This window comes from Trachypithecus francoisi, unplaced genomic scaffold (genome assembly GCF_009764315.1).
Source record: "Trachypithecus francoisi isolate TF-2019V2 unplaced genomic scaffold, Tfra_2.0 Lachesis_group4, whole genome shotgun sequence".
Classification (NCBI taxonomy): Eukaryota; Metazoa; Chordata; class Mammalia; order Primates; family Cercopithecidae; genus Trachypithecus; species Trachypithecus francoisi.
This window is the reverse complement of record NW_022681469.1, coordinates 9,553,433-9,573,390: the sequence shown is the minus strand read 5'-3', so window position 1 is coordinate 9,573,390 and position 19,958 is coordinate 9,553,433. Positions and strand designations below refer to the sequence as shown.

Sequence of the window (19,958 nt, the reverse complement as noted above, 5' to 3'; positions counted from 1 at the left end):
GTTTTTTTTTTTTTTTGAAACGGAGTCTCGCTCTGTCGCCCAGGCTGGAGTGCAGTGGCTCAATCTCGGCTCACTGCAAGCTCTGCCTCCCAAGTTCACACCGTTCTCCTGCCTCAGCCTCCCGAGTAGCTGGGACTACAGGCGCCCGCCACCACGCCCGGCTAATTTTTTAAATATATTTTTAGTAGAGACGGGGATTCACCGTGTTAGCTACGATGGTCTCGATCTGTCCTTGTGATCCGCCTGCCTCGGCCTCCCAAAGTGCTGGGATAACAGGCGTGAGCCACCACACCCGGCCATGTAGAGTCGCAGGTTTTCATCCTTAAATATTCTTAATGAAAATCACAAGAATCTATAGACTTTGGGGTAAGACAGATCTCCGTGAAACAAGCATTTAACCTCCCTTATCATAGCCTCAGTGTTCAGGCACCTGAATCATCAAACAGGAGTGTGAACACCAGTCTTAACCTCCCCAACATCTTGGCCGTGTGGGTCCAAGGTGATTCTTGTACAGCACCTCAAACGTGGCTGGTACACAGCAGGCACTCAGCATACTTTTCTTTCATTCTTTTTTCCTTCCTTAATAATAGTTTGCTGGACAAACTAATTTATTAAAAAAGGGGTCCATGGGGAAAAATATGACAGAGAGACCACTGATGTCGAGATCTTTCTCTTCCTCCTTGCCCCAGCAGCTTCTCCGAGAGTGGGGTCTCAATTTACGAGCCATTCTGGCCTGGGCCGCGCTGATGTGTATGGGTATATGAGGGCATTTGCTTTCATTTGTTGTGATCTGTAAAACTCTGTTCTCCTTGCTCGTGACTATTGGCTCTGCTGGGGTTCAGAACTCCCTAAGGTTATGAATGCACCTTGAGCTGGTGTCCAGGCAGCCCCCAGCGAGTGAAGACTTCTCCTTACCCATGGAAACCAGGGACTCGTAGTTGCCCCTCATCACATTCTTGTAGAGCTCCTTCTGCCACTCGGACAGGTTTCCCCACTCCTGCTCTGAGAAGTGGACAGCGACATCATCAAATGTGACAGGGACCTGAAACCACAAAACAAACTCGGCTCAGACCCGCTGGAAGGCAGTGACAGGCCCACAGCTGGCCCATCCGAAGGCCCAAACTCCGGGCTCTGGGCCTTCATCTACAACTTTTCTAGAAGTCTGGCCACTGTCCTGGCCCCAGAGAGTGAGGGGCCTGTCTTGTTGGATCCTTTTCCTGCCCTTCAGGATATAATTCTTGCAGCTCTAAAGCATGGTCTGTGGACCAGCAGCAATGGTGCTACCAGGAAACTTGCTAGAAATCCGAACTCTCAGACCCCACCTTAGACCTACTAAATAGCTTCTGCATTCAGTAAGATCCTGGGGAGATCCATGTGCCCAGGAAAATTTGAGACATGCCGGGCTAGAGAACAGAATCTGTTTTCTCTCTACATATGGCTGTGAAAGGGGGCAGCAGCACTGAAGAAGAGAAAGCAAGCCAGTCCACACTCAAGCTCTTTCAGAACCTTCTGGAAAATAATATGGAAACCTAACTTCTCCAGCTTTTGAAAGGAAACCTCTTGACATCAGTTTTCCTGGCACCAACATGGCTTATAAGTGAACTGATAAAAATATGGAGCAGGACAGATCCTTGTGATGTTTAACCCAAGCTCCATCCTCTGCTGCAATTGTAAAGCGAACGCACCCTCAGTGACTGATGGTAAAGCCTCTCCACAGCTCTCATCGGCCTTCGCTTTGCCTTCGTAGCCTCTCACACCAGGGACAGCTCTGCTGAACACCCTTCTAAACTGACAGCCCTGATCCCAGGGGCATTTCTGTACTAGCCTATACTCTCATCAACAGGAGAAATAATTTGATTTTGGCACATCCTAGCAACTGGGATCACTATATTTTTTCCTTTCTCAACCACCCCTTTCTTTCATATTATACTACATTCCTAAACCACACTCCAATTCAGATCACTTCCTTAGGAAGCCCCAGTTGGGATGTGCTTACCTTGGGAACTTCTCCATTGCTGCCGGGGGGCAGCCGCAGGATCCAGAAATTTCTGTTTTTCAGCAGGTTCTCCATGTTCTCCAGCCGCCTCTGCAGCAGCCCGTACTCCTGCAGCAGGGTCCCCAGCACGACCCACTTGCTCTCCAGATGATTCGCAAACTCCACGGCTGTCTTTTCGCAGTCGGCTATCTTCTTTTCATTTGTCCCCGTCCTGCCTTCCAGGGTCAGTAGCCTCATGGCCTGGGCCTCCAGCTTCCTCTCCACTGCTTGGACGGCAGCCCACACAGCCAAGCGGGTGATCTCCGCCGTGGGGAGCGGCTGTTCCTTCTGGACTGCAGAAGAGATCTGGAAGGGGGTGTCCTTTTGGGAAACCGGGCTCTGGAGCAGGGGGTCCATGTCAGTCTCGGGAACTGTTGGGGAAAGGGTCAGGGGGTCTTTCTCAGGCGCTTCAGGGGAGTGAACGGGGGCTTCTTGGTGGTGGGGGGAGTGGGAGAGAAGGGAGATTTCTTGTTCAGCAGCAGCTGGGGGTGGATACTGGGTCCCTTCCTGGGAAGCCAGGGGGCCCTGGAGAGGAGTCTCTTGCTCAGAAGCGGCAGAACACAGGAGTGACGGTCCCTTCTGGAGCACATGTGGCATCCGGCCAGAAGTCTCTTGCTTGGGAGCACTGGAAGTTTGAGGCAGGGAAACTTGTCGGGGAATGGTGGGAGACAAAGAAGGAATTTCTTTGGGAGGAAGAACGCAGGATTGGAACAGAGTTTCTCGGGGGAGTCCAGCAGGGGCCTGACGTAAGGTTTCTTCTTGAGGAACACTGGGGAACGACAGAGGTGATGAGCGTTGATTCTCCATGTCCAGCTGTTGAACCTGTGTTCATGGAAGAAAGGAAAAGAGGATTGAAGGCCACAGTCTCCAGCTAGCAAAATAAATCCCAAAGACAAGTATACACAAAAAAAGTGCTTCCATTTGGTAGCAATAACATGTGCCCATCAAATGTGAATCTGTTCTAGAGACCACAGCACCAATTTAGACATTAATTATAACACTATTATGAACAGCAAATGAAAGATGATTATGCCACCTCTTCTTTCTTACACAGCCATCGCCTTTTTACAACATACACTGCACAGGTACCTTACGAACAGCAGTGTGGGAGAGGGGAAGGGTGCTGGGCTCCTGTTAGAACATGTGGCTTTTGGCCCTGTCTACACCTGTTGCCACCTGTGTCACTCTGGATCAGTCGTTTGACCTCTCTGTTCTTAGTGCCCTGTGTCCTCATCCATAAAACGAGGATAATAATATCTGGCACACACACCACCCCCCGAGTTGTTACAGCAGTGAACATAAAACTTTGAGAAACAAAAGAGCAGAATTTTGTAAAAGCCAAGCACTGACTATCCCACATCTCCCAGCAGGGGTGGGGGTTCTCCAGCAGGGGCTGGAGCTGTGAATGTTCGTAACTGGAAGGTGGACTTGGCATCCAGCCACCACCACTTCTACCAGCATGAGGCCTCTGTGATGCCCTGGGTTCCTTCCTTTGTTCGCTCCAAAAGTGAGAAGATGACATTATCTGAAGTTTCCCAGACTCTTACTCTTTAGATAACAGTTGCACTGCAGACTCATCTCAATGAGTCAGTCTGGTATACGTTCGACTTGGAAACATCTTCTATGTGCCCGGCCCCTGCTGTAGAGGCTGAATGGGCTTCTGGATATTCTGGCCTGGCTTCTGCTATAAGCAGAGCGAGACATCAAGGCAGATGAAGGCAGGCAATTCAACCACTCCTAGGAGTGGGCAGTGATCCACTGCAGTAGGTGTGCTCAGGTGGTCTGGGTTCCACCCTCAGGTTTCTGAGGTGGGGAATGAGGAAGCAGCGAGGCCTGGAAGGACGGGCAGCAGAGCAGAAGTCAGCCGGACTGGTGACTGGTATCTAGATTTGGGGGGACTACACCACCACAAAGACTTGGAGTCTTTCTGGGATCTCAATGACCCACGTTCTCCTTGTTCCCCACCCTGCCATACTCACATTGAGAGAATTCTTGAATCACTGGGAGGCGAAGCCACGATCTTCTGTGAGTAACTAGTTATGTATTTACCTACCTAGATCATCCATATCTTTCGGAACCGAGCACAATTGCTCCTGCTACAATGTCTGTCTGCTCCCTCATCATCTTCCTTCAGTGAATCTGCTCAGTCACTATGCTCTATATCCAAGTGGTCTTTAATTAAAATTTCAATTTTCTTCAGTTGAAAATTAGCATATCCCCAGTGTTCAGTCTGACATATAGTATGTGTATAGTATGGGCCTGAAGAGTAAATTGTTGAGTTACAAAAAAATTATTAGGATAAATAATGACATTCCTTTAGTCACCTATCAGAGACTTATCTAAAGCTATTCCATATCTTCTACAGCTTTTTTTTTCTTTTATTGGTTCACTTATAGGTGACTTAACTATGACAGCATCATACTTTAAAGCCACGGATTGAATATTCAAGATCCTAGTCACAAAAGGTTTTTGAGGTAGTATTGTCTAATGGCCTCTGCCGTGAACCAGACATGAGCACTAATCAGCTGAGAATGGCTAACAATTATCCAGTATTTATTATGTGCCGTGAGCTGTGTTAAGCATTTTAAAGGATTATCTCATTTAATCCTCACAAAATCTATGAAACAGGTACTACTAGAGTTACTACCCATACTTAGTACAGGAAGACACTGGGGACAGGAGAGGCTAAGCAACCTGTCCCAGGTCACCCAGTGTTCTGGTTCCACAGCCTGCAGGCTACCTCCAGGCCTTAATTGTCAACTGAGGCAGCTGGCCAGGCAGGTGTGTGCTCTGAATCCTTTTTACCTCTAAAATCCCGAGGCCGGATATTATTAATACACAAAGACTTGTGGCAGGTTTGATAGGGTTGAGAGAGGTGGGGAGGAAGGCCTTGCCTTTAGAGATATTATCATTTAAGTTGGGGTCAGGGACCTCTTTGAAAACCTAATGAAAGTTTTGGCTTCTTGTCCTCAAAAAAGACACAAGGGCACATACATAGAATTTTGCAAACATCTTCAAGGAACTCACAGACCCCTAAACCTGCAGGCTCATCAACAGCTAAGCCATCTCTCAACTCTTCACTGAGGGGAAGGAAACGCTGGGGGCCCTCAAGGCTAGGCGCCTGGCTCTCAGGGAAAGTGACTGCCTAACACAACACAATAGGCACATTACAGCCCTTGCCTCAGAGGGAGATTAGGGTATCTGCCTAGCACTAGAAAGAAGGGGGAAAAAAAAATCCCAGGGGAGCAAGTGAGTCTCTGAGTAATGTAGAGGTTTAACTGAAACAATGGAAAAAAAAAAAAAAAAGCCTCCAATATAGTAGACAGAGCCAGCAGACCAAGGCATCTTTACCAGCTAGACAAATCAGAGCTCAAAGGAAAATACTATTTCTTTGCTATTATTAGACTGTCTCTCTCCATTTCCGGATTTGGAGGACTGCAGAGGGGCCACAGAAGTGTGTTCCCTCCTTCGCCTCCCAAATCAAAGCCCTTTGCTATAATTTCATCCATCCCAGTAAACCTGTGGCTTATCTCACCCCAAGCAGAAAGAAATGGCCAAAGAGAGGGAGGGAGCTGTAAATATATCTAAAACTAATAAGCTCAAATTCTCAAATTGCTGGTAGGGGGTTGGAGGGAGAATTCTTTTGAATCATATTCGTAGGATTTAACCGTCCCTCCTTCCCCCACGGATCAGGAGTGGACAGAGTCTCCAGGATTCATGCCACATTAGCAGAAGCATCCATAACCACAGTATCTGACTTATTAAGAAAGTCGTGGCATTTTTTTGAATGACCCAGTATGGTTCACCCAGCATTATATGCCATTCAAGGGCCCGGAAGGACTGAGTCCAGAATAAGGCATGTAAAAATCTTCGTTTTATTTTACTTTCGCAAGAGTTTTTTTTTTTTTTTTTTAATTAAAGAATTGGGAGGCTTTTTAGAAAGCTATATATCCTGCCTCCTTCCTGTGTACACAATAGGAAACTGAGGCTCAAAGGCACTGACTCCCATGCAGTAATCCTCTCACTAACATGGCCAGAGCGTCTCAAAGAGCAGGTCTGCGGGAGGATCTGAAGGATGATTTTTTAAGAGTGGCTCCCTGAAGAGGAACATCAGTCCCCAACCCCCGAGAAGCTCACTCCCCAGACACCATCTGTCAGGACACCCAAAGTTTAGCCCGCGACCTTCCAGACGCAGAGGCCGGAGGCCGAGGCTTGAGCTCAGAGGGTAACCTGCTCCCACCGCGGAGATGTCCAGCTGGGCGCTGCCCGGCCTCCGCCGCCGCCTCCGACGGGCCGCGTCTGCTGCCAGGGCGGCCCAGGCCCCTCACCCAGGGGCAGCCGCCGCCAGAGCCACCCCCTCCCCGTCCAGGCCCGCAGCCCGCTGGGCAGGCCTTTCTGGGGCCGCCGCACCGTGCCACGGATGCCTTGCTACGTGACCTTGGGGCCGGAAGGGCGGGTGGTCGCCAGGTGTCTGTGCCTCAGTGTCTCCGTTCTGCGAAATGGGAGAGCCGCGTCAGCGCCGCGCCCGGGCCGGCGAAGGCTCCGCGGGGCCGAGCTCTGCGGAAAACGTGCCGGCCGCTACCCCGACGGACGCAGCGCGGGCCCCGCAGGGAGCGAGCGCGCCTCCGGGCGCCCCACCTCGGGGCCGCGTGTGTGCCAGGCCGGGCGTCAGCGCAGCCTCGCACGGACGGCGATGGGGCCCGTAGTCCTCCCCTACCGCCCGGGTCAAGACGCGCGGGCCCCTCCAGGGCGCCCCCACCCCCGCGCCAACGTCGCAGCGTTTCTGCCCCTTACCAAGATCCCAGGCCGGGCCGCCGAGCCGGGGACACGCAGGCCGTCCCCGGGGCCCCGAGGCCGCGCGTCCGTGCGCGCGCGGGCCGCCCTCACAGGAGCCGGGGCCGCCTCGGCCATAGCCCTGCGCTGTCCGACCCGGGCCCCCGGAGTCGCCGCCGCTACTGCCGCCGCCGCCGCCGCCGCCGCTGTTGCGCGCGGCCCCACGCAGGCCCGGCCGCCCGGCGCTCTCCGCAGGCGGCGCCGGCCCAGCCCTGTCTTCCCCGCCGGGACTCGCGCGCGGCCGTCGGGCCCCGGCCTGCTCGGGGCGCGCGGGGCGAGCGGGCGCGGGGCCGCGGAGCCCGGGCGGCGGCGTCGGAGCGGGGAGCGCGGCTGTGCGGGCGGCCCGGCCGGCTGCGTCCCGGCGGCGAGCTGGGCCCCGGCCCTCAACGGCGGCCCCCGGCCCGCGCGCCGCCCCTCTGCGGCCGCGGCTGGGACCCCGGCTCCGGCCCCGGCCCCGGCTGCGAGCTGCGCTGCCGTCCCGGCGCCTCTTCAGCAGGGGAGCTGCACAGCAGCTGCCATGTTGCTACAAACTGCATCCTGGGAGGCATGTCCCTCTCAGGCCGTTTAAAGAGAAACACTCCGAGGCTCGTCGGAGGCTGCCGGAACCCAGACAGCTCCATCTACAGCCGGTAGGAGCGAACAGTGTCGAGTGAGCCGCCCGGCGGCGACGGACACGCCCTGAGCCCGGGCCAGCCCGTCGTGGAGCCCGGGCCGAACCTCCGGGGCCTCCCACCCTCCAGGACCCTCCGGCCTCTCACCTGGGGTCCTCTCCTGCCCGGACACCCTCGGGCGAGGCCGGGAGGCGCGCGGGCGGAGGCGAAGTCGGAGCGCGCAGCCCAGGCGACGTGCTGGGGTCTGGAGGCGGCTTGATTGGCTCCGACAGCCTTCCTCCCGCCGATCCCCTGCGCCTCTCACACCCAGAACCCGGGGTCGTTCCCTTTCAAAACCTGCGCTCACAAAGGGATCTAAGAAACCCGTCACACCAGAGAAAGCCCGGAGTTCATGTGACCAGCTCAGTGCAGCCCGGGTTCCAGGGACGCGGGCTGTGCTTCCAAGGGGAGCCAGGGGGTTGGGTGCTTTTGTGAAATGCCCGAGTGTTGTTTTCGACATGAAAGGACAGAATTCCTAGAATCAGACCCTGCTGGTGATGGAAGTGGCCAGACGGGTCATTTAAGAGGAAACTGAGGCCGAGTGGGAGGTGACTTGTTTACCCTCAGTCACAGTATGAATGAATGCTCTTTGTAACCATGAGAAGTCCCAAAAGAAATGCAGGAGCTTAGAGTTGAAGACTCCCCTTCCTGGACAGGTCCACTTAACCGTGTATTGATTGAATACCTACGAGGTGGCGAGTACTGGGGATAAACTGAAAAGGAAAAAAAAAGAAGAAACTATAGGCAGGCGTCCTGGTTATTAGCGATGAAGCCCAATTGGCACTAACTTAAGTGGGGGGCAGGCGGGGGGAGCAGAGGACATGTGTTTACCTAATGGAACCCCAGGAGTGGAGCTGGTGTTGGAAGGCAACAGGACTCAGTATGCTGGCAGCTCAGATAATGGAAAGTTATAGCCGGGTGCGGTGGCTCATGGCTGTAATCCTAGCACTTTGGGAGGCCGAGGTGGGCAGATCACGAGGTCAAGAGATTGAGACCAACCTGGCCAACGTGATGAAAACCCATCTCTACTAAAAATACAAAAATTAGCAGGACGTGGTGGCGCGGCCCTGTAGTCCCAGCTACTCGGGCTGGCTGCGGCAGGAAAATCGCTTGAACCCGGGAGGCAGAGGTTGCAGTGAGCCGAGATCGGGCCACTGCACTCCAGCCTAGGGGACAGATCAAGACTCCATCTCAAAAAAAAAAAGGAAAGTTACGGATAGAGGTAAGGCTAGAGCTATGCATCCTGTCCCCTCCCTTCCCGGAGGCTAGAGTTCTCACTCAGGTCTTTATGCATTTCCTAACATATGTGCATTCGTAAACAATGCATACTACGGGTTTTGGTGTTTTTACATTTTATGTGAATGATATTATCCAGTCCCTATCGTGTTGCAACTTGCTTTTTTCCATGGGTCATTTTGTTTTTGAGATACAGACGTGTTTAAACAAGAATATCTGGTTCATTCATTTTACCCACAATATAGTATTTCATTGAATACATAAACTACAGTTTACGTTCCATTCCCCCTAGAGGAATGAGAACAAACCTGCTGCCGGCGACATCTACATGCATGTCTCATTGTGCACTGCTAAAGTGCGTCTCGAGAGACGCCTAGACGTGGGACTCTGGATGGCAAGAGCACCTTCATCTTTCCCTGGCTTCCCGAACTGCCCACTGAAGGGATGGTGCCCACTTACACATCCACCATCGTGTAATTTTCTCTTTCCCCATCCTGGCTCATACTTACTGATAATGGACTCAGAAGGTTTGCCGACATGATGAGTGTGAAATGGTAGCTCATTATTTTAATTTGTATTTGTATTAATGAAGTTGGGCATCTTTTCATGTTTACGAGACATTTGGTTTCTTCCTCTGTAAATTTCCTCTTCATATCATTTGCCAATGTTTCTGTTGTGAGATCTTTTTCTTATTGGCTTATAGGTGTTTCATTAAAAATCTATTCTGGATGTTAATCATATCACCAAACATTTAATGTAATTACTAATACGATTGCATTTAAATCTACCATCTTACTAGTTATTTTCTATGTGTTCCCGCTGTTCCGTGTTACCTCTCTCTCTCTCTCTCTCTCTCTCTCTCTCTCTCTCTCTCTCTCTGCCTGCTTTGGGGTTGAGGTTTATTTTTAAATTCTATTTTTATATTAATACTCTATTTTTTAGTAATTTCTATTTTCACCATTCTTTTACTAGTTACATATAATGGTTGTCCTCAGTTTTACAATATACATCTTTAATTTTTTAACAGTCTACATAAATTATGCCACTTCACATATGGTGCAATAACCTTACAACAGGTTATCCCTACCATCTTTTATACTGTTGTTAGCATACATTTGATGTTTATGTGTATAGTCTCCACAATACCTTGTTAGATGTGCAGATGGCAAATATCTTCTCCCAGCCTGTCTTTTAACATGTTTCATGGTAAGTGTTGCATAAACATTAAACATTTTTAAGTTAAAGTATTATTTATATGCAGTGTAATGCAGATTTCGAGTTTATGGCTTGTCTAGCTTTGACAAATGCAAAGACTTATGTACTCCATACCTGCCATCAAGATATAAAACATTTCAGCTGGGCACGGTGGCTCACGCCTGTAATCCTAGCACTTTGGGAGGCCAAGGCGGGTGGATCACCTGAGGTCAGGAGTTCGAGACCAGCCTGGCCAACATGGTGAAACCCCATCTGTACTAAAAATACAAAAATTAGCTGGTCATGGTGGCAGGCACCTGTAGTCCCAGCTACTCAGGAGGCTGAGGCAGGAGAATCGCTTGAACCTGGGAGGTGGAGGTTGCAGTGAGCCAAGATTGTGCCACTGTACTCCAGCCTGGGCAAGAGAGCAAAAACTCTGTCTCAAAATAAATAAATAAATAAAGCATTTCATTACTGAAGAAAGTTCCCTTATATTCTTTTTCAGTCTTTGAGTTCTGATGAATCCATGCATCTGTGTTCTGCCATGGTAGATTACTTTTGCCTTTTCATAGAAACGGAATCATACATATACACTCTTCTGTATGTAGGTTCCTTTAGTCAGCATACTGCTTTTGAGATTCAGTCATGCTGTTGCATTTTCAGTAGTTCAGTCCTTTGTGTTTCTCAGTAGTATATATTTCATTTCACAAAATTACATGCTTAATATGAATTTACTCCTATAATTGCATATCCTCTTGGTTTATTTTCCCCCCACAAGACTACCAACTGTATATTTGCACATTAATACTAAATATTGTGCAATCAGCTGCAGATTTTTGTTATGAATTTATCACAATAGGAATTGTTCCAAAAACAGTATTAAATTGTTAGCAAAAAGTGTTTTGTATTTTCTTCAGTAAATGGTTCTTTTTTTAAAAAACATTTTGTATATTATTGTTTATTTTTGATTACTGCATTGTGGTTTTAAAGAGTAGCCTGAGTAAAATATGTTATTTGGAATTTGTTGTAATTTGCTTTGCAACCTATTTTTGTAACTATTCCATGTATACTTGAAAAGAACAAAATCTCTAATTGTTTCGACGAGACTAGTTGAATATGCTTTTGAAATTTTCTATATCCTTACTAATTTTTCTTTATCAATTACAGAGAGAAGTATGTAGAAATCTTCTATTGTGATTTTTCCTTTTTTTTCTTTGTAATTCTGTCATTTTTTGCATTATGTATTTTGAGGCCATGTTGTTAGGAACATTGAACCTCATTTTTTTCTCATAACATTGTGATCTTATTTATCGTAGTAATGCTTTTTGCATTAAAGCCTGTTTTGTCCAGTAATATTAATGCTCCACCTTTCTTTTGGTTAATGTTTGCTGGTATATCTTTTTCTGTCCAGTGAGTTACTTTGAACTTTTTTTTTTTTTTTTTTTGAGACGGAGTCTTGCTCTGTCGCCCAGGCTGGAGTGCAGTGGCTCGATCTTGGCTCACTGCAAGCTCCGCCTCCCGGGTTTACGCCATTCTCCTGCCTCAGCCTCCCATGTAGCTGGGACTACAGGCGCCCGCCACCTCACCCAGCTAGTTTTTTGTATTTTTTAGTAGAGACGGGGTTTCACCGTGTTTGCCAGGATGGTCTCGATCTCCTGACCTCGTGATCCGCCCGTCTCGGCCTCCCAAAGTGCTGGGATTACAGGCTTGAGCCACCGCGCCCGGCCACTTTGAACTATTTTGTGCCCTCAAGTTTTAGGTATATTGCTTGCAAACATCATGTGACAGGATGTCAAGCATCATTTTGCCTGTGTCTGGGAATTGAGGCTAAGGCTCAGTACTAAGGACAATAGTTGTGAGGAACCCCGCATTTTAACTTCATGTGGCTGAAAGGAGTTGAGACAGTCACTTACAGAGCTGACCAGGAGGTACCACCTCAGGACTGGCCCACCACTGACACCACTACCCCCATACACAGAAAAAGAAGACTTCAAGAGAGGGAGATTGTTGGCTATTCCTTCCCTTTCCACCACATGAGAGAGTCTTGGTCTCCTTTTGTGGGAGCCTAGGACATGGCTCATGAGCCTTTTCGGTCTCCATCTTCCACTGTAGGGAAAAAGAGAAGGCCTTTGATATGTGTCTCCTGAAGTGTATGGATGTACTGAATCATGGAAACAGTATTTCATGTCGATTTCTGAAGAAGTAACTCATCAGAGTAGGGCTTAAAGCAACATAGGGGGCAGGTGGGGCTATTCCCACTCCATCCCAGTTCCTCTCAACCTGATGGTGCAATGAGACCTCATCAGCTTCCTTGCCTCCCTGGGACAGAGCACAGAGATGAATGGGAGGGGCAGGGACTCTGTGGCTGCTGTGAGCCACAGGCCACAGGATGAGATGTCTGCCCCTAAGAAAGAGTTAGGGTCAATACTTTCCAGATCCCTGTCTTAGGAGTGATTCTCAGTGTCAGAGCGGGTGAGGGTGAAGCTGAGCACTACCCCACTTACCTGGACGCTACCATACCAGCAGATGCCTGCAGTCACAGGTGGAACCAAGCTAAATGAAGGTTCTCCGTCAACAGATGTAAGCACATTCTCCTCTACCTCCTTTTTGACCTTATAAAGCCAAAAGTGAAGCTTTGTGAAGGCCTAGGCTAGTGTCTGTGAGGGAAGCATGACAGGGTCTGAAGAGCAGACCACATGTTCTCTTCTCCCCAAGGTAGATCTAGCCTGAACCAGAGTTGAGGGGACCTGAGTTCTGTGTTGAGCTTCACTCAGAGTTCAAATGTGCCTCACACTAAGACTGAAATGAGACTTTCCTTATAACAGAAAGTGATGAAATATAGTATTAGAATTTTGACAAGATGTCTTATGGTATCAAACAGCTGGAAAGCAAGGAAGGGTTGATATAGCACAATTACAGGGTAGTCATGAAGAAAAAGGAAAACTATTTTATGGTTATGCTCCAATGAATGAATACTCCTAAAACTTAAAAGCATAGAGCTGGATTTTTGTTTTCTTTTATAATCTGACAACTTATTTTTAAACTAGAAAGCTTATTTTGTTTATATTTGTAGTGAATACAGATGTATTTAGATTTTTTCATCATTTTGTTTTATGATCTTTTCATCACTTCTTTCTCCCTTTCCCTGCCTTCTATTAGATTAATGAAACTTTCTTCATTCAAATTTTCTCCCTCTGCTAGGTAACATTCCATTTCTATTCATCTAGCAGTTTTAATGAACAGTTTAAACGTGTGTTTGACTCACAAAGTCTATATGTAATTGATATCTCTGCCCTTTTCTTGAAGTCACAAGGACCATAGAGTACTTTCATTTTAATCATACTCCATCCACCTTACATGTGATTGTTTTCTAGTATTTTAGTTCCATTTTTTTTGTATCCCTAAAATTTATATTGTTTTATAAAGTCAATGCATGTTAAGATTTACCCACATTTACTGATATTTTTTCTTACCATTGTTTCTTCTTATATCCTTCTCCTACTGGATTTACCTACTGAGTTCAAGTTTCTTCTTCCTGAAAGATAGTCCCTAATTGTTTTCAGTGAGGGTCTATGAATGGAATATCTCAGTTTTTATTTTCTGAAAATATCTTTATTTGGCTTTGCTGTTGTATGATAGTTGATCAGGGTATGAAATCTTCATTGACAGTATTTTGTAGATGTTAGTCCATTGTCTTCTGACTTCCATGTTTACCATAAAAGAGTCTATTGTCAATCTAGTAGTTTTCCTTAGAAGCCAATCTGGTTTTTTCCTCTGCTTGTTTTCAGGATGTCCTCTTTGTTTTTGGTGTTTGATAGTTTTATCACAATATTTTTATATGTGACTTTACCTTTTGTTGATGAAAATAGTCAAACTATAAAATATTTGAAGAGATTTTTTTCTGGGCCAAATATGAGTGACCAAGAAGTCAACAAAGAAAAAAAATGAGTGACCAATGGCCCATGACACAGCCCCACGGGATCCAAAGTGGCTGGGCTATAGCTTGGTTTTTTATATTTTAGGGAGACACAAGACATCAATCAATACATGTAAGACGTACATTGGTTTGGTCTGGAAAGGCAGGAAAACTGGAAGCAGGGCCTTCCAGGACATAGGTGGATTCAAAGATTTTCTGATTGGCAATTGACTGAGTTATTATCTAAAGACCTGGAATCAATAGGAAGGAATGTCTAGGTTAAGATAAGGGGTTGTGAAGACCGAGGTTTTATCATGCAGATGAAACCTTCAGGGAGCAGGCTTCAGAGCTCTTATGAGACCTAAAAAGATGCCAGACTTAGTTAATTGTCTCCTGGATCACAGAAAAGACCTGGAAAGAAACAGGGATTTTCTATAGAATGTAGATTTTTACCCTCAAGAGACAACTTGGCAGGGCCATTTCAAAATATGTCAAAGAAATAAGTTTTGGGATAAAACACTTCAATTTTTTCAGGGCCTGCTATTTTTCATGTGATGCTATACTAGAGTCAGGCTAGAAATTGTGTCTTATTGCTACAAAAAGTCTTTTCTGGCAGTCTTGGGATCCCCATTTTAATGTTAATGCTAGTCAGCTGTGCCTGAATTCCAACAGAGGGCGGGTATAATGAGGTATGTCCGACCTCCACTTCCCATCATAGCCTGAACTAGTTTTTCAGGTTAGCTTTGGAATGCCCTTGGCTGAGGGAAGGGTCCATCAGTCAGTTGGGAAGCTTAGGATTTTATTTTTGGTTTACATTCTATTTACCTTATTCAGGACTTGTGCTTCTTAAATTTGAAGATTTATATCTTTCATCAAATTTTGAAAATTGTTAGCCATTCTTTTTTTAAAAAAAGTTTCTTTTCTCCAGATTTCCTAATCATTGCTTTCTAGATGAGAGCATCTGATTAGATAGAGGCATGGCAAATATTCCTAGCCTATGCTGTTAAAATGTCATGTTTCTGTCCACAATTTTCTGTGTCCTTCATTCTGGGTACTTTTCTTATCTAGCTTTGATTTAACTAATTCTTTTCAGCTGTATCTAGTTCTGCAGTTTCACCAGTCCATTAAAAAATTTTCAATGAGTATATATTTTATATATTCTAGAAATTCTGTTGGTCTCTTTTTCTTTTTCAAATACTACTTTCTTTTTTTATAGTATCTTGATTTTTTAAAAAATTAGAGACTTTTGCACTCCTAGTATCTTGTTTTATGTTAGGGTTTAGTGATTTCTAGTTCCATGCTTTTCCCACTCTGCTTTTTCTACTTTGTGGCCTCTATTAGTCTTACACATTACAAAAATACTCATTTTATATTCTCTTCTGGATTATCTTTACATGAATTCAAGCTCTTGGATTTTAATCCACTGCTTGTGTTCTCACTGATGGTGGATTGTTTCCTTGTGGATTTTGCAACATGTGACTATGAGCTTACACTGATCAGGGCTTGTGGTCTGGATTGTAGCATGGTTCCTCCTGTTTTTGAATTTGCTTCAGTCAGAAACCTCAAGTGCTATCACTGGGCTAAGGCCAATTTTTATGTCAATGTATCAGCCCAGGGGATAATGTACATTTGAATCACAAACCTGTATGAGGTACTAGCTGTGGTTTTGAATTCTCAAGGAAGATACCACCCCCTCTGGTGCCATCACCCAGAGTCCAACCTGAAACAGATAAGCTCTCTGTTGTCCGTGGCAGCCGTGGAGCTACGCCACTCACATCTCCATTCAGGAACTTACTATTCAGTTGCAAGGTGCCCTGCTAACAGCTCAAGTAGTGAACCCCTTCAGGAAATGCCTTGGTTTTCATGCTTGTCTTGGGCAGTCCCAGTCCATGGCTGAGCAGGTGGGGTCCTAGGGCCTGGTTATTTCTGCCCAACATGGAACTTCTCTGAGAGGCAGTATTTGCTCTTGAGCCCCTCATCGGGTTGGCTGAAACTCAGATCCACATCCTGCTCTGTTCCTGCTTCCTTACCTCTTTCCTTTCACAGATATTGGCCCTGCCTTGTGGCCTAAGACTTGCCTGAAAGATTCTGCTTCCTCCCCCATTTATCCTCTACAGGCATTATTCCCCAGTAGACCTCCTGAACTCCAAGCCATGTCTCAGTGTCTGCTTCCCAGAGTTGCAACTAACACATCATCCTTTATTGTTGGGATGCATTTTTTTCTGAACCACGTGTTTAATGAAGATGAGGCCCTCGAAAATGAGGCCTTAAGGGGCTTCATGTGGAGGTGCCAGTTTTTACCTCTGCTGGCCTAAGGCCTACATATCCTTCTCCTCACCCCACTCCAGGTAGGCCCAGCAGCGACCCATGTGCTGACAACTTGGGTGTAAAGTTTTGCCTTCATTTGGGGAACACTGGAGTTTCCTTTTATTTCATTCTATCTTAGCTCCATATTTAAAGTTATGTTTGGCCAGCTGCGGTGGTGACTCGTGCCTATAATCCCAGCACTTTGGGAGGCCGGGGCGGGTGGATCACGAGGTCAGGAGACCTATACCATCCTCGCTAACACGGTGAACCCCCGTCTCTACTAACAATACAAAAAAAAAATTAGCCGGGTGTGGTGGCAGTCGCCGTAGTCCCAGCTACTCGGGAGGCTGAGACAGGGGAATGGCCTGAACTTGGGAGGCAGAGCTTGCAGTGAGCCAAGACCGCGCCACTGCACTCCAGCCTGGGCGACAGGGCGAGACTCCGTCTCAAAAAAAGAAAAAAAAAGTTATGTTTATGAGGTCCTATCTGGAACTTCCAGATGTAGTTGGGTCAAACAATCCACAATGTCTGCATTTATGACTCTGACCAAATTTTTTTATAAAACGCAATTATTTAAGTGTATGTATTTCATGTCTAAACTGTGTTTTTAATGTCTTTAAATAATCAGGTACAACTGCACAACTCTGGGTTAAAAGAAACTTGACAATTACAACAAAATTAGAAACTTCATTTTATAGCTGTCAGGCAATAAAGGCTTCCTTATGACTTCTAAGTTTCTTGCCTCATTTTTAAATTTTTTTTTTTTTTTTTAATTTTTTGAGATGGAGTTTCATTCTTGTTGCCCAGGTTGGAGTGCAATGGCATGATCTTGGCTCACTGTAACCTCCACCTCCTGGGTTCAAGCAGTTCTCCTGCCCATTCTCCCGAGTAGCTGGGACCTCCTGTTCTGCCCGTTTCGGCCTCCCAAAGTGCTAGGATTACAGGCATGAGCCACCACGCCCAGTCTCTTGCCTCATTTTTAAACAGACAACTTTTACACACAAAATGAGAGATGGTCTCATGAGGTGACAGACGGAGCCTGAGCAGGGGTCTGGGAAAAACAGGGGAGGTATCAGTTCCACCTGGAGAGATCAGGGAAGGCTGGGTGATGCTTTGGGCCAAGACCTGGGGGAAAGTGGGAGTGCACCAAGTGGTCCATGGGGAGGGGAAGGACACGACATGCAGTGGGAACGGCATAGTGCTTAGGGAAAGGCTGGCAGTTCGGTTTGTCTAGAGGATGAGATGCAAGCGGAGGAGCAGAACAAGGAAGGAGTGCCCTCATGAGGGGCCGGATGTGCTATGCTGAAGTATGCATTTCAGCAAGCAGATGACAGGGAGCCACTGGAGTACTTTACATCAGGGAGCCTCAGTAAGCAGACTTACCAGTTAAAAAGGCCCTCCTGGGTCAGTATGAAGGATGGACTGGTGCAGGGTGGGGGTAGGAGTTACAGACTTAAGGCCCAGCGAGACCTCTAACAAGCCTTCAATGTGGAAAAATGATGGACAGATGTCAGAGGAATGTCAGTGTAATAGTTACAAGTGGCCAGGGCAATCTTCAAAGATCTTGATGCTATTGAGATGGTTAAAGTACAGCTTAACCCATCTTGTCTTCAGTCTGCCTGTGAACATGACAATGATGCTGCATTGCTACTTAACAATGGAAAGAGTTGGAGGGAGGGGGCCATCTTCAGAAGCATCAGGAATAAGAAAACAAAACTGTAAAAAGATGAAGGAAAAGATGTCAAGAGGAGGCAACAGCAAATGAGTACCTTTTGATGGGCAACAGAGGGTGGCCAAGATGAAGGAATGGCTGGAATGATGAACTTCAAATGTTCTCATTTTGGCACAAGTTATTTCAGTGCCAGAATATATATGAACGTCCCAGGGAGTATTTGGCCTGGCCTCAGAGAAGCAATGAGGGTTGCCCTGAGTTTTGGGAGGTGTGGTAAGCTGAATAACACACCCCTCCGCCCAGGATGTCCACATCCTAGTCCCCAGAACCTATGAATGTGTTAACCTTATGTAGCAAAAGGGACTTTGCAGACTTGGTTAGGTTTGGATCTTGAGAGGGAGAGATTATCTAACTGAGCCCAATGTAATCCCAAGGGTCTTTAATGAAAGGAAGGCAGGGCAGTGAGTCAGAAAAAGATGTGACAATGAAAACAGGTCAGAGTGACTCCTGTAGAGGAAGGGGCCACAAGCCAAGGAATGGAGGGAGACTTAGAGGTTGGAAAAGGGGAGGAAATGAATTTTCCTCTGAAGCCTCTGCCTCTGGAAGCAATTCTGCCCTCACGATACCTTGATTTTTGTTCCAGAACTCATTCTGGACTCTGATCACCAGAATAGTAAGATAAACGTGTGCTGGTTTCAGCCACTGGGTTCCTTATCATTTGTTATAGCAGCAGCAGCAGCAGCAGCAGCAGGAAACTACCAGAGGAAGGGAACCCTGTGCTTGGCCAAGCATGATGCTTTGGGACAGTGGTAGTGCAAGAGTTCCCAGGAAGTCCGTGGGGAGTGGTGGCCCCCTCATTCGCTGGTACTCGTCTGGTCTCCCTCACAACTGACTGGGCACCTCCTCTGGATGTATGAAGCAGAACTCAACTCCCCTGCCCAAACCCGTTGCTACCTGTGTTCTCTGTCTTGGTGAGAGGCACCCAAACCAGAGACCAAGGAGTGCTTCATTTAGGAAACCAAGCACCAGGATTCTGGCCACGATACTCCAGATTTCTGCATGTGGTGTGTGGATGAGAGGGAGTGTGAGAACACAAAAGATCACTGGGGAGGGTATGGGGTGAAGAGGTGCCCCAAGCTGGCACCAGACACCAGAGGCTACTCCAGACTCAGCCGGGGAGCAGGTGGACCAGAAGTACAGCAGAGAGGTCAGGGCTGACAAGGAGGGCAGCACATTCCCATCCCCAGTTATCCTCACAGCAGCCAGGGCAGATCTTCTCCCATGCCCGCTGTGGCAAAAATTAAGGTGGATTTGACATTTTCATTTTCTTAAAAAGGCTATGACCAAAACAGAAGACTGAAAACTCGAGATAAAATGGTAATGATTATTAACTCTGGCTGATGGGAATATGGGTGCTAGCCTGGCTCAACTGCCATTGGCTAGACTTTGCTCTAAGACCTGGATTACAACTACAGGCATCACGATCCTTTCTTCACCTCATTCCCAGCCAAGAAAAGTTGCAAGAAGCGGCCGGGTGTGGTGGCTCACGCCTGTAATCCCAGCACTTTGGGAGGCCAAGGTGGGCAGATCACCTGAGATCGTGAGTTTGAGGCCAGGCTGGCCAACATAGTGAAACCCCCTCTCTACTAAAAACACAAAATTAGCCAGGTGTGGTGGCTGGTGCCTGTCATCCCAGCTACTTGGGAGACTGAGGCAGGAGAATCACTTGAACCCAGGAGGCGGAGGTTGCAGTGAGCTGGGATTACACCACTACACTCCAGCCTGGGCAACAGAGCGAGACTTTGCCTCAAAACAAAACAAAACCCCAAAAACATGCAAGAAGAAAGCATCCAACATCCGTTTATCTTGGATACTCTGCAATTTTTCTCCCAGACTTTCCTGTCTTCATGTATGTCATCTCAAATCATATACAATGTAATGACATAAACTATGTTTATATCCTGTTGGAAAGTGATTTGATGTGTTTTGATTCTCTCTCTAAATGTCAGTTTCTCTTCACAGAGTCAAATTTCTCTGGAATCTTCCATTCCTAGTTCTCAAGGTCAGTCACCTGTCTGGGTCCAGGTGACCAAGCCCAGAAGGAAGGCATTATGA

The 19,958-nt window shown here is 47.2% G+C and overlaps 1 protein-coding gene across 4 annotated transcripts in view; it reads right to left on the bottom strand.

Annotated features, from left to right (window-relative positions):
- Positions 1–8,250, bottom strand: part of ZNF777 (zinc finger protein 777) — a 30,384-nt gene extending 22,134 nt beyond the window's left edge. Inside the window, exons 1-3 of one of the 4 annotated variants that reach the window (XM_033193288.1) lie at positions 7,627–8,250; positions 1,997–2,857; positions 916–1,042 (exon numbers count right to left, since the gene is read on the bottom strand). In XM_033193288.1, coding sequence (XP_033049179.1) covers positions 916–1,042; positions 1,997–2,842 — 973 coding nt within the window. In that variant the 5' untranslated portion in view covers positions 2,843–2,857; positions 7,627–8,250. Of the gene's footprint in view, positions 1–915; positions 1,043–1,996; positions 2,858–3,582; positions 6,430–6,472; positions 6,528–6,829; positions 7,086–7,626 lie in introns of those variants that run through there. The other 3 variants (XM_033193286.1, XM_033193289.1, XM_033193287.1) reach the window with 3 other exon arrangements.
- Between the last annotated feature and the right edge of the window lie 11,708 nt (positions 8,251–19,958).